This window comes from Stylophora pistillata, chromosome 3, assembly GCF_964205215.1.
Source record: "Stylophora pistillata chromosome 3, jaStyPist1.2, whole genome shotgun sequence".
Lineage (NCBI taxonomy): Eukaryota > Metazoa > Cnidaria > Anthozoa > Scleractinia > Pocilloporidae > Stylophora > Stylophora pistillata.
Window position 1 is genome coordinate 13,867,613 of NC_142521.1, and position 12,146 is coordinate 13,879,758.

Consider the following 12,146-nt stretch of genomic DNA (forward strand, 5'->3'; position numbering starts at 1 on the left):
GCTCTTATTCTTGTGACGTTATTTTCCTAAGCGAGGGTCCCTGGCACTAGGGACGTCACGCCACAAAAATCTCCAGTTCTTGCACCTCCTCGCGTCTGATTTGCAATCCGCAGATTCCAGCGTCTTCTGCGATGCGAGTGCTTCTTGAAACCTTCTCTCAGCGGACTTATTCGCCGCTTCTCTCTTCTACCTCCTTTAAATTCAATCGGAGATTTTTTTTTTTGGGGGGGGGGGGGGTCAGCCATCGTCAAACATGTTAAAATTGTCTTGTCATTTATTCACTCATAATAATAATAATAATAATAATAATAATGAAACAAATAATTCAAATTGAAAATAACACTATTAAGAATCCCATCTGGCCGAAAGCAAACCAGTTGGCTATTTTTAAAAGCATGGCCGAGAATTTGAACTCGGAGCGACCGTGAAACAAATCCAGGTAGTGGTCAGGGCGGGACTCGAACCCGGGAGCGACGGACTGCGAGTCCACACGCTGACCACTCGGCCACACTGCCATCGTTTACTAAGTGAGATATACTTTCTGATACAATTCACTGGATATGAATTCCAGAAATGGTTTCCAGAATCGTTTACTGAGTGAGATATACTTTCTGACACAATTCACTGGATATGAATTCCAGAAATTCTGTTTCATTCGTTATAAATACCGTAATTTCATAGTAGTAATGCATTGCTAAATGAAAATACTTTTCAGTACACTTTCAGTAGATAAATAAAACGTTTTTGCATTATCTTCGTTTTCATCCGTATAGCGGTGATAAAAAAAATGGCATTAAAAAAAAATTAAATAATCGTCTTATCTAAATTAGTTAGGACGGGTGCTTGGGTGGTGAAATTACCAGTAATATTACCACTAACTGTCTTATTACCAACGATCGCTGTTTCATACGAGGGTGGTAACGGAACAAGAAAGCGGACCACGATAGCGGCGCCTAATATCAGCAATGAAATACCCAGAGGAATAAGCCGCTTTCTTATGAGAGACTTTTTCTCCGATGATATTAGTCTGATAAGATGATTTGCATCACATGCTCTCCCTGAAGCATTGTCTTCTTGCATCAATTCAAGTTCGCCATCACACTCAGTCCGTTTGTTCTCGTCGCTTGTCAAGAGTTCAAAATGATTATTTCCCGCATGAAATCGGCGTAGGAATGGCAGGGATGACGTTTTGTAAATCCAGCTTGACAACATCGCATCTGATTACAAAGAAAGAAAACAAATACATAAGCTTTTCCGTGTAACACTAAATTACGGGTTAGAATTGGGGATGACGAGGTTACTGATGGTTCTCCATTAACCACAACACCTGATCAAAAGTTCCTGGGCGTTCCACGTCACGCGGGAAATAGATGAATTCCAATAAAATAATGGGCCTGTGGGCGCTAAGACTTCACATCACCTACCGTGGGAAGGTGACGACGTCTTTTCAGTATTTGAATAAATATCACAGAGGGGTTATAGGCATTTCAAGACCCGCTTTCACCCCTAACCACACCTTTGATATGACACGGCCATTACCTCTTTCTCTTCTGCTAACTTCTACATCTATCCAAGTCTCTGATGTATTGTACACCGCTGCCTTGACTGCAGTTCGTCCTTTGGCCTAATTGAACCGAACAAAAAAAAAAAAAGCAGAATTAAATGAACAACAACAACAAAAAAAAAGAAAAAAAAAAGAAAAAAACACACACACACAGAGGAATCTAAGGTAAAGAATAAGTTTACCAACCTCTACCCGTTAGGGGAATTAATTTGCTGTAAACCGTTCAATTCAATAAAAATCGTTCATGACTCATTGCGCAAATAGCTGAAAATTTAAGAAGCCACCCCAACGCCCTTTATGTCCCTTGTCCCTTTGTTTTTATGAAAGCCTCTCTTTCTGATAAAGCCCTCCTCACTAAGCGTTCAGGGAGCAACCAGTTAACCCATTACACAAATGCTCCAGAAAAGGCTTTAAGAGACTACCATTACAACGAGAAGTTATCTAGGGAGGATATTTCCTTCTCCGCTCTACTTCCTGTTGAAAGAATATAAAGTAGCAGCCCTAGAGTTCGTTAATCTGAGAATACACAGATACAGACCACTTGACTACTAAAATAATGAATTATAACACAATAACAAGTAACAAGAAATATTAAACATGATAAATTACTGATTGATAAACTCACCAGCTGTGCTTGTTTCTCCCAGTCTGTTCTCCACAGCAGAATCACATATAAAGACGCCTAAAATGCAACCATAATGGACTTGTTGGAGGAAGATTGATCCAAACTATTCCAATGACACCAAAGGCCTTTAAGTACAAAAACTGAAAAGTAACCCAATGGCAGTCACCGGCTCACCTGAGTTAAGACGCCAATCCCTAAGCCTATCCAGAGACCTTCAAGCCAAACGACATCAGTAAGAACATATGGCAAACTTCACACGCTCCCACAAAGCAAAGCGGGCGCACACGACAAACGATCTTATGACTAAACCTTGGACATTCTCATATAGCGACGCGAGCGCACGCCAAAAGCACAAGCGAGAAGCGATATGAATGAATATCGCCTTCTAAGATGGTCCACTTATGTCACCGAATATGGCAAGAAAATACTGATTGTATTAGCCAAGCTAAGAACGAGCAGAGTACTGCTAAGACTACTAATTTAATCCAAACATAACATAAAAATCATCCTTTCACCGAAAACGGCGTTCAAAACGTTAGCATATTTGCCAAATTTGAACACTGATGGAGCAGTTTTCACTTCCCGCTTTACCTGTAATTTCATGGAAGACTAAAAACATCAATGTTATGCCACAAGGAAGCCCAATACAGCAATAGGCAACAAAATTGATCAGCACTCCTATTGTCTGCCGGCCTGATCCTCGGATAATACCACTGCAAACACCCTAAATTAAAAAATCATCAAAAAAAACAATAATAATAATAATAATAATAATAAAGTCTTTCTTAAGCACTCTAAACAACAGACGTGTTTAGTTACAATGATATGAACTCAGCAAGTATAAAACTAATTAACTAACTAAATTACTAACTGACTAACTAATAAGAGAACAAACACCTATTAACAAAAGTCCTTGAAACGTTCAGTTCTGACAAGCGGGAGAATATAATTATGGCGCACGCGGGAGAATATAATTACAACGCACGCGGTTGTATTGAAAGTTGTGTTAGCGGTATGCTAGAAAAGCGACTTATTCTACTGACAGCTAAAAAAAGAAAAAACAGTTTCTTCCTCGCCTGACCATTTTCGTTTGAATACTGACTAAAAGGTAATGAACATGTCATTCGCCGTAAGCCCAATGAACAGTGGTTCACGTATGATGTACGGATCCTCGCAGTAGAGAGCGCTATTTATGCAAAAGCGAAAATCAGACCTGAAAAAAATAAGGCCTGTACGGGATTCGAACCACTGACCTCTGCGATATTAGTGCAGCGCTCTACCAATTGAGCTAACAAGCCAACTGGGAGCAGGCCGTTAGGTTGATTCGTAATAAACCCGTGATGATAAATCAGATATGAGGAATATATGAACAGTGGTTTGATTACATCGTCTTTTACAATGCAAGTACAAGATTACCACCAAGCTCTTTTTGACCATAACTATTCTTATAAAATTGTACAATACGACGTCAAAGAACAGAGGTGATGAAAACAGTCAAATATATTATTGCAGTCTACCTGACCTCTGATTAGAATTGATCTTTACCTGGACTCCATCAAAGAAAAAATAGGCGGACATGAAGCGAATATTCTTTGTGTATAATGACAACACTTCGCTGCAGAAAAAAACCATTTTCACTGAGTAAACATAATAATAAAGTGTTATTTATTTCGTGGCGTTTAAGGCGTTTAATAAACAAACAGAAAGGCAAATGTCGCAGCTGCGAATGATTTAGATCGGCATGCGCACGAAGTTACGCGAATTGCACACAAGAGCCAAACCTTTGGAAGGGAATTCTATCTCGAGTGTCTGTTCCCTCGCACGCAGGTTTCTTTGGTAAGAGGCCATCTATAGCCTTGAATTAGAGATGCTGTAAATGACAAGGTCTTTTTGATAAAGCAGTAATCTGAGGTTCATACTTATATCTATCACAGCACCGTAACTGATAACATTACAAACGAGTAATGGTCTTAGTGAATAACGCACGAACCTGTTATCGGTAAACACTCTTCCACTCATGTCTTGGAGTCCAAAGAAAATGGCAAACACAACAAGATCTATACATACTGTAGGTGAAAAAAGTTTTCTTTTCAATTGAGAGTCGAACTCACGTACCACTGTCTATGCCACAAACACTAAGTAAAATGCAACCAAAATCAAAGGGCCTTTTGCAACAGTTTATCAAGTGATTAAAAATAGACGAAGTTGCTGTTGAGGCTGTATGAATTTCACGAAATGAAAAGTTTGTGCTTCCTTTTGCCAGAATACTATTACATGTACTACTATGACCAATTTAAAACTTGAGTCTTTATTACTTTTGTCTTAAATCAAGAATGGTGTGACTGCAAATTTTGGTGAACTCATATCGGTATCTACGATTCCATTACGCCGACTTTCAGGGAACTATTTTGATAATTGTCTACAGGTTTTTACCAATAAGTCCAATGGCCACTTTTGCTGCCCTTTTTGCCGCATCTGGGTGACCAGCACCCAAAGCATTTCCTACACGCACACCAGCCGCGATACTTATTCCAAGAGGAATCTACAAAATGTGAAACAACGGGGTTTAATGGCTTTACTATATAATATTTATTGGGGAATAGTCCACGAACAATAGACATGTATCATGACAGGGTATGCGAGAATCTACACATGTGAAACAACGGAGTTTAATGGCTTTACTATATAATATTTATAATGGTAATTGAACTGAGTGGACTGAAATGCGTGATTTGAAATCACAAGTATGATTTCAGACCAAAATTGTACGACACGAGGTTCAATTACCACTTTATTACATCCATTTTGAAATCGCCCAAATACAGGACTTGGTCAATTCAAATATTTTACTGATGCAATACTGAGCCGGTTTTTAAATAAGAAGCGGAACCGGAAACGCTTTTACATCTTATTTTCGTATGATGCACGATCCTCGCAGTAGAGAGTGCTATTTATGAAATAGCGAAAATCAGACCTGAAAAAAATCAGGCCTGTACGGGAATCGAACCACTGACCTCTGCGATACTAGTGCAGCGCTCTACCAATTGAGCTAACAAGCCAACTGGGAGCAGGGCGTCATGTTGATTCGTAATAAACCCGTGATGATAAATCAGATACAATGAATATATGAAGTTCATATATTTTGAACTGCGGTATTAGATACGTATGATGCACTAGTATCGCAGAGGTCAGTGCTTCGAATCCCGTGCAGGCCTGATTTTTTCAGGTCTGATTTTCGCTATTGCATAAATAGCGCTCTCTACTGCGAGGATCGTGCATCATACGTATCTAATACCGCAGTTCAAAATATATGAACTTCATATATTCATTGTATCTAATTTATCATCAGGGGTTTATTACGAATCAACATAACGCCCTGCTCCCAGTTGGCTTGTTAGCTCAATTGGTAGAGCGCTGGAGGATCGTGCATCATACGTATCTAATACCCCAGTTCAAAATATATGAACTTCATATATTCATTAAAATCTTATTTTGTATGCAAAACAGAAAGACTTTGACGTCATGTGTCAAAAACTCAGTCAAGCGTAAAATTATGCGATTTAGAGCAAAAACTGGTGCGATTTGGGAATAAATCGCACCAATTAGACCCAATCAGATTACAGGGACCACCAGTGATTTCAAAATGGATACGAAATATAGACATGTATCATGACAGGGTATGCGAGAAGATCTAAATATAACAAGTACAAAAGAAGCCTAAATGCATCTTCATAAATCGTAGTACTTTTAATTGATACCATCGATTTCAGTTAAATCTTGATTTCATCATGATCTTTTTCATAAATTTCAATTTGATTTCTGACTTACCATGAAATGAAATGTGGCCCACTGGAAAATGACCCCATATGTTGCTAGTTGGTACTCACCATAAGACCCTTTAAGAGTAAATTAACAGAAACTATCAATAGTTATTACTTATCATCACACGGCTATTACAGTAAAATGAACTGTATATCATACAGTACATGGTTTTACTATGTAACTTCACTCTGTGATCAGACGCTTGAAGCTCTCATTAGGTTGTTGTGTTATTTTTCTTCGCTCTAGAAGGCCTTTTCGTTTTGCTAAGTTTTGTTTTAATGACATAAAATCAAAATGTGAAGGAGTACTAATGCTTTTCTTAAAGGCTACTTCATAGCTTGAAACAAAGCAAATTGTGGCAAAACATCTGTCGTCTTTTTCAGGTAAACTAGACTAAGTGTACCTAATAATGGCCAGAGACAGGAGTGTGTCTGCTTAATTCTGGTTCACTTTAAAGTAAATATGAGTGGATAACTTTTTGTCCTTGGGCTGGAATTTATGTAGGACAGTGTGTCCACTAAAAAATGGGGTCTGCTTGGCAAAGGTTTTGCTTGTTAACTCATAGGCCTCTGAAATTTAATGAATTTCATTGTACAGAAATTAAGTATGAACCAGGGTTTGGATAAAATTGCAAGAATTTCAAATCAAAAGGCATAAAAGGAAGAAAATTTCCCAAATTCGCACTGAAGCGTCTACAAATAACTTTCTGTTGTTTTATATATTTAAGACCATTTAACCAAATACCTGCAAGAAATGATCCTATTTCAAAACTCCACCACTCAATACAAATCATCACCATTCCAGCCACAGCAAGCTTGATAAACTGTCCCCAGTCTAACAGACTTTCTGTGGTCCAGCCTAAATACAATATCATCAGACAAATCATATTGGAGAAGCTTGCAACATCCCATAGTATCTACTAAACTATCCTATATGGCACATCTACAGATATTAATATAAACAAATATCCTGGACGATAAATTTTTGGTTTAATGCTAGTAACACTTTATGATAAAAAAATGGTTTTTGGTGACCAACAAATCAAGAAGGGTTGAGATAAATGAAAAGTAGTTGCCATGTATCCCATCCCAGACAGCAGTTCCCAAAGCTTCCCTGAAAATTAGCCACTACTCATTTCTATTCCTGGGTGGAGAGGGGCACTGTTAGAGTAAAGTGTCTCACCCAAGAACTCAATACAATGACTCTGCCCATCCTCTGACCCCTACCCACCGCCCATTGTGCTAACTTTTGGGCAATCTCACCTCCACCTCTCCTCCTTGGCCAAATAAATTCATGGCCCCCTGACTACTGAAGTGGCCCTAAATGTATAATTATATCCAAACTGACCCAAACACTTAAGCCATCAAGTTCAACTTAATTTTTGTGTCAATCAGTAAATTTCCAATTGAAAGTACCTAGGTGTTATTTTAGTACCTGGCCATGTTTTTTCATCCAACTTAAAAACCCTCATGTAAGCAAATGTCAACAAAAATATGATCACATTGGTAAATGACCAGCAGATGGCAATCCCTCTGAAAAGAGACAAAGCCAGATTAGTAATATTCCCACCCATTCAAGTTTAAAAAGTTAATATAACCCCACAAGAAGCCAAGGGCAATTAAAACAGTTTGAGATTCTTTAAGGAAAATGGCTTATGACCACATTGGCAACAAGTTCAATTTAAATTAACTTTTTAACTCCTAAGATCTGATTGTTAATTATTTCCTTCAGCTTCTAGCCGTTTCCTTGTAAATTAGTCACAGATTTTGTTTGATTTTTCATTGAAATATCTGCAAGGCTTCATCCATGAGAATATAGGTTTTATGCCAATCATGCATTTGTTTCTACAGTTGTACCTAGTTTGGCAGGTCCACATCAGCCTTTGGCTGGGTAGCTATTACAGCTACAATCAAAGAACCTGCCCTGCCAAATGAGAGATGGATCAACTGATTGACTGATCAACTGACTGACTGAATGCAAAAAACTTTAGGAGATGCTAACCTGAAACCCCATTTGAGGACATACACCATCAATGCATTTATACCAATTTGAATAGCATTGGAGACAGCGCCAACATAAAGGATTGGTTTGACAACACCCTGCAAAGAAAATTAATGAATTTTATCATTCAACTGTACTTTGTAGAGTACAAATAATGCACGAGACAAGTACAAGTATAATGCAATATTTGCACTCCAGAAATATTCGTGAAAATTTTGCCCCCACTGAAATAACAATTTGGCATTTTGGATAATAAATCTCTTATTAAAAATTTTGTTGTGTAGTATCACTGATTGTTTTTAATTGTTGTTCGTATTTTGATGAACTCATCAAAATATGGCACAACTCATAAAAATACTCAGTGATACTACACAAAAAAACATCTAATTAGATATATAAATTTAATGACATTTCAAAGCATGGTATAGATGTAACAGAATATGAAGTGTGCTCACAATAGTTTAAGACATGATACCTGGGTCTGAAGATATCTTTGTAACAGAAAGAACATGAAGATGGCCTGTGGAAAAAAAAAAACAACATTAACTAGGGTTTAACAAGTACAAGAGTTCTGATTATATGATGATAGAGCAATGCTGTGTTTTTTTTCATATGATGTATTTTTTCTATCAATGGTAAATATGAGTCAATCTTAAACAGCCCAGAAGATAATAAAAACAAAGACTGGGAAAGTAGTAGAGAAAAAATTTTCTCCCTGGCCTCCCCTGGCAACAAACATTGCTTTGCCTGTATGAGTCCAAGATCATGGTAACTCCTAACTTTAACATGGAATACTCATCTATGAAATAAAAGAAAAATTTTGAGTGACTTACTATTGAAGCAGGAATGCTCATCAGGGCAAACTCCTGTGTCAGGCTATAGGAAAAATAAAACAATAAGGTACCAGACCTCTCATCTAATTAAATTGGAACACAGCATCCAACTTCTGCATTGAGTTCCAGTTTACATCTAATATTAGCTCACACAGCAACCTGCTCCCCAGCTTCTACACCCCAGAATCTTATGCACCAATCACTTCGAAGCTTCAAAACCTGCACAACCCTTAGGCATTAGATCAACATTCTTGGCCAGCTTTTTAATTACATGCAAAGATAAGGAGACTACTTTAGCGGGTGAATTTCAACATTGGAAAATGATGCTACGAGCACTACAGCAGCAAAAACTAAGCAACTTTGCTAAATTTTACAACATTTGTTGATCACCCAAAGAATTGTTCAATATTGGGTGGGGCATTTGAGGGGGGAGACAGTAGGGGGTGGAGAGGGCATGAATTTGAACAAGCCAATCTTTAATACTTCAAATGCCTAAGAGGTTGCCTGGGGTGGGAGGGGAGGAGGGAAGAGATGTTGAAGATTGATGCATTTTTGTCTGCTCCTTACTGTTGAGTCCTGGTTTTTCTATTAGTATTCATAATCATTTTTTAACCCTTAACTCACAAGATCTGGGCCCAGTTGTTCAAAGCCTGGATCATGCTATCCAACCGATAAATTGTAATTTGGCAGAAAGTGTGAACAAAACGTACCACGCTAGCCACTGGAAAGTAATTTCTGGAGTGGATAGTGTTATCCATCTTTTGAAAAACTGGGGCCTAATTGCTTATCCTCCCCCTCTAGCTGCTATATAATATTATTACCTTGCAAATTACTTAATATGAGAATTGGGTATTAGATCCAGACAACAACCTCTACCTGATAAGTTTGAGTGTTCTCACTACCTGTTGGCTGTATAATGTATGGATATTAAAGGGAGAAGCTACTAAGAGTTGTTAATCTCTTCTGGGAGTTAAAGACTAAAATAAATACAGGAATGACTTTTCTCATATTTAATTAGCTTGTGAGGGGACCCTTAAAAATTAGGGCTGGGTTTTCAAAGCTGGGGTGAGAAAATCCAGCATTAGTGTGAAATCTCATTTCAGATCTGAAAGCTTTAAAAGAAAATTCAGTATAGCTGTCTTTGTCTAGAAATTGATTATTGGATGCCTTGAAAAGAAGAGAGAAAATTATCCCGAAAAGGCTTCTGAACAAAGGAATAAAGGAACCTGGATTAAAAATTTAACCTCGAGTTAGTGCTAATCAGTCTTTAAATAACTAGGCCCAGATTCATAAAAGTTTAGGATTAGGATTCTAAGGATTATAATTTAATTGAAGTTTCTTTATACTTCACTCACTGGGCAACATTTCTCTTCTGGCCTACCATCAACAACAGTTGTTCAGCATTGATCCAGAGGGCGCAGGTTAATATACATGCAATACCCAATATCCAAACCCCTCTCTGAAGTGCAATGCCTGCCATGCGATAGTTCTTGGCTCCAACAGCTTGTGAGCCTAATGTCTCCAAAGCGGAAGACAAACCAGTGAACAAAGATGGTCCCGTGACATTTATGAATGAAATAGCTAATGTTCCTGCTGCTAGTTCAACCTCTCCAAGACGTCCCGCAAAAAACAGGGTTATCATGGAAATCAGATGGTAGAAAAAGTAAGAAAACACAGTGGGCCATGCAAGAGTAAACAGTTGTCTGATTTCAATACAGGTACTACTTGATAACAATCCACCTAAACAGCCAGATGTCTTCTCCAGTTGATAATACTCATCCTGTTGTCTAATATCTACATCAAATTCGTCGTTTGGTGACACAGATTCCAACACATCATTGGCCATTTGGTTCTAGTGATGAGATCTGCAAACAAGATAAATCAAACAGAACTAAGATAAGATGATTACCCCCGAAAAATCCTTAGTCACGTATACCAGTTTCTGCTTTAGTTTCATGATTAGTTTTGGAGATTTATATGAAAAACTGCACTGCAATTTACTTGGAAATTTTCAAATGATGCTTGAAATACCAAACCTAACTACATCTAAGGCTTTAACTCTGTTCAACTGAATGATTTTCCAGTCAAAATAATGATTATTTCAAATTGATTTCTTGTACATTCCTCTGGGTTGCATAATGCTCACTAAATTTACCCATATCCTCATAGATTTCCTAAAAGGAGCTGTGACGGGTTGGGGACAAAATATTCCCATCTTTCCCCTCGTTAGGCGGGTAAGGATACAACTATCTCCCCCCTTACTTTCAATCTTCATCAGGCAATAAGCGTGATTCACCGACGGGGAACAGATGGTCACGATTTAGTCTTGCTGAAAAAAATTGAATGCAATTATAAACTAGAGCATCAGTTGTGGGAGGAAAAACTTGCCGCGCTGCCACATAATCATTCAATAGTATAGAGATGTAGAAGAGAGAAATCCTTGAGATGAATTATGGACTACGGGACAATTAATGGACCAAGGACTTGCTAACCGGTTTTGTAACGCGAACGAGGGTATTCAACGAAGCTAAAACTACAAGTTGCTTGAGAAAATCGCGCAGAGCGACTTGAAGAATTTAAACCAGTATTCTTGAAGAGTATCGTATTTGGAGTCCATCTTTTCCAAGTTTCTTGATCTTGACGAGTTACATCACAAAACTTTCAGCTGATCTTCGACGCGCGTTCAAACAAAGCCTTTTGTTATTGACCCTTTACCAACTTTATCGTGTCAACGCCGCGCTAAACGTTCATTGCCGTTGCAGTTGTACCTTGCCTTAAAATCCTAATAGTTCTCTTTGCACAACGGATAAGACGTGAAAGATCTGAGCGTTCGGATTTTATAGCGCATTTATCCTGCTTAAGCAATGGGAACCAAATTATTATGGCAACCGTTCTCCACTCTAAGCGCTTATCATGCCGTTCTTACCTATTTCAAGCACTACGGCTTTATCCGAAGACTTAAGTTTACCACGATGTTGCCTGGCTTCCAACCCTCAAAAGGATCTATACTCAGATTTTGCTGACTTGACCAAATTCACCTGCTTAGGGTATTCACCTTCATCAATCTACCCTGTCCGAAATGTCATTGCTCATCCTAAACCATTCCCAGCCCCCCTCAATGTTCTCTGACCTGAACAGTAATTATAAGACCCTGAAAGTAGGCAGCACTTCTCAATCAACACCCGGAATCAAAGATAAGATAGTTATCTTCACCCCACTTGCCTTTTCATCCAGCACTTGAAATTAAAATCTTTAGCCCTTTACACCCTGACATCAGTGTGCATATTCTCTATACCCTTTA

The 12,146-nt window shown here is 38.2% G+C and overlaps 1 protein-coding gene and 1 non-coding gene across 6 annotated transcripts; both read right to left on the bottom strand.

Annotated features, from left to right (window-relative positions):
• Positions 1-256: 256 nt before the first annotated feature.
• LOC111342073 (multidrug and toxin extrusion protein 1) lies at positions 257-11,957 on the bottom strand. Of its 5 annotated transcripts, XM_088751748.1 has the most exons (17): positions 11,772-11,950; positions 11,108-11,174; positions 10,201-10,710; positions 8,846-8,888; positions 8,488-8,532; positions 8,013-8,110; positions 7,446-7,543; positions 6,756-6,869; positions 6,018-6,085; positions 4,623-4,731; positions 4,180-4,255; positions 3,735-3,804; positions 2,781-2,913; positions 2,364-2,401; positions 2,190-2,246; positions 1,540-1,624; positions 257-1,217 (listed from the first exon to the last, which is right to left on the bottom strand). In XM_088751748.1, the coding sequence occupies exons 3-17, from the start codon at positions 10,689-10,691 to the stop codon at positions 805-807; spliced, it is 1,938 nt and encodes a 645-aa protein (XP_088607874.1). In that variant the 5' UTR covers positions 10,692-10,710; positions 11,108-11,174; positions 11,772-11,950; the 3' UTR covers positions 257-804. The 5 variants fall into 5 exon arrangements, with proteins under 5 accessions (XP_088607874.1, XP_088607872.1, XP_088607875.1 ...); XM_088751746.1 differs by lacking the exon at positions 11,108-11,174 and having other exon boundaries at positions 11,772-11,949; XM_088751749.1 differs by lacking the exons at positions 11,108-11,174; positions 11,772-11,950 and adding an exon at positions 10,847-10,966.
• Trnai-aau (transfer RNA isoleucine (anticodon AAU)) lies at positions 3,415-3,487 on the bottom strand. The gene has a single exon. It is a non-coding gene; the product is annotated as a tRNA-Ile (tRNA).
• Positions 11,958-12,146: the final 189 nt, after the last annotated feature.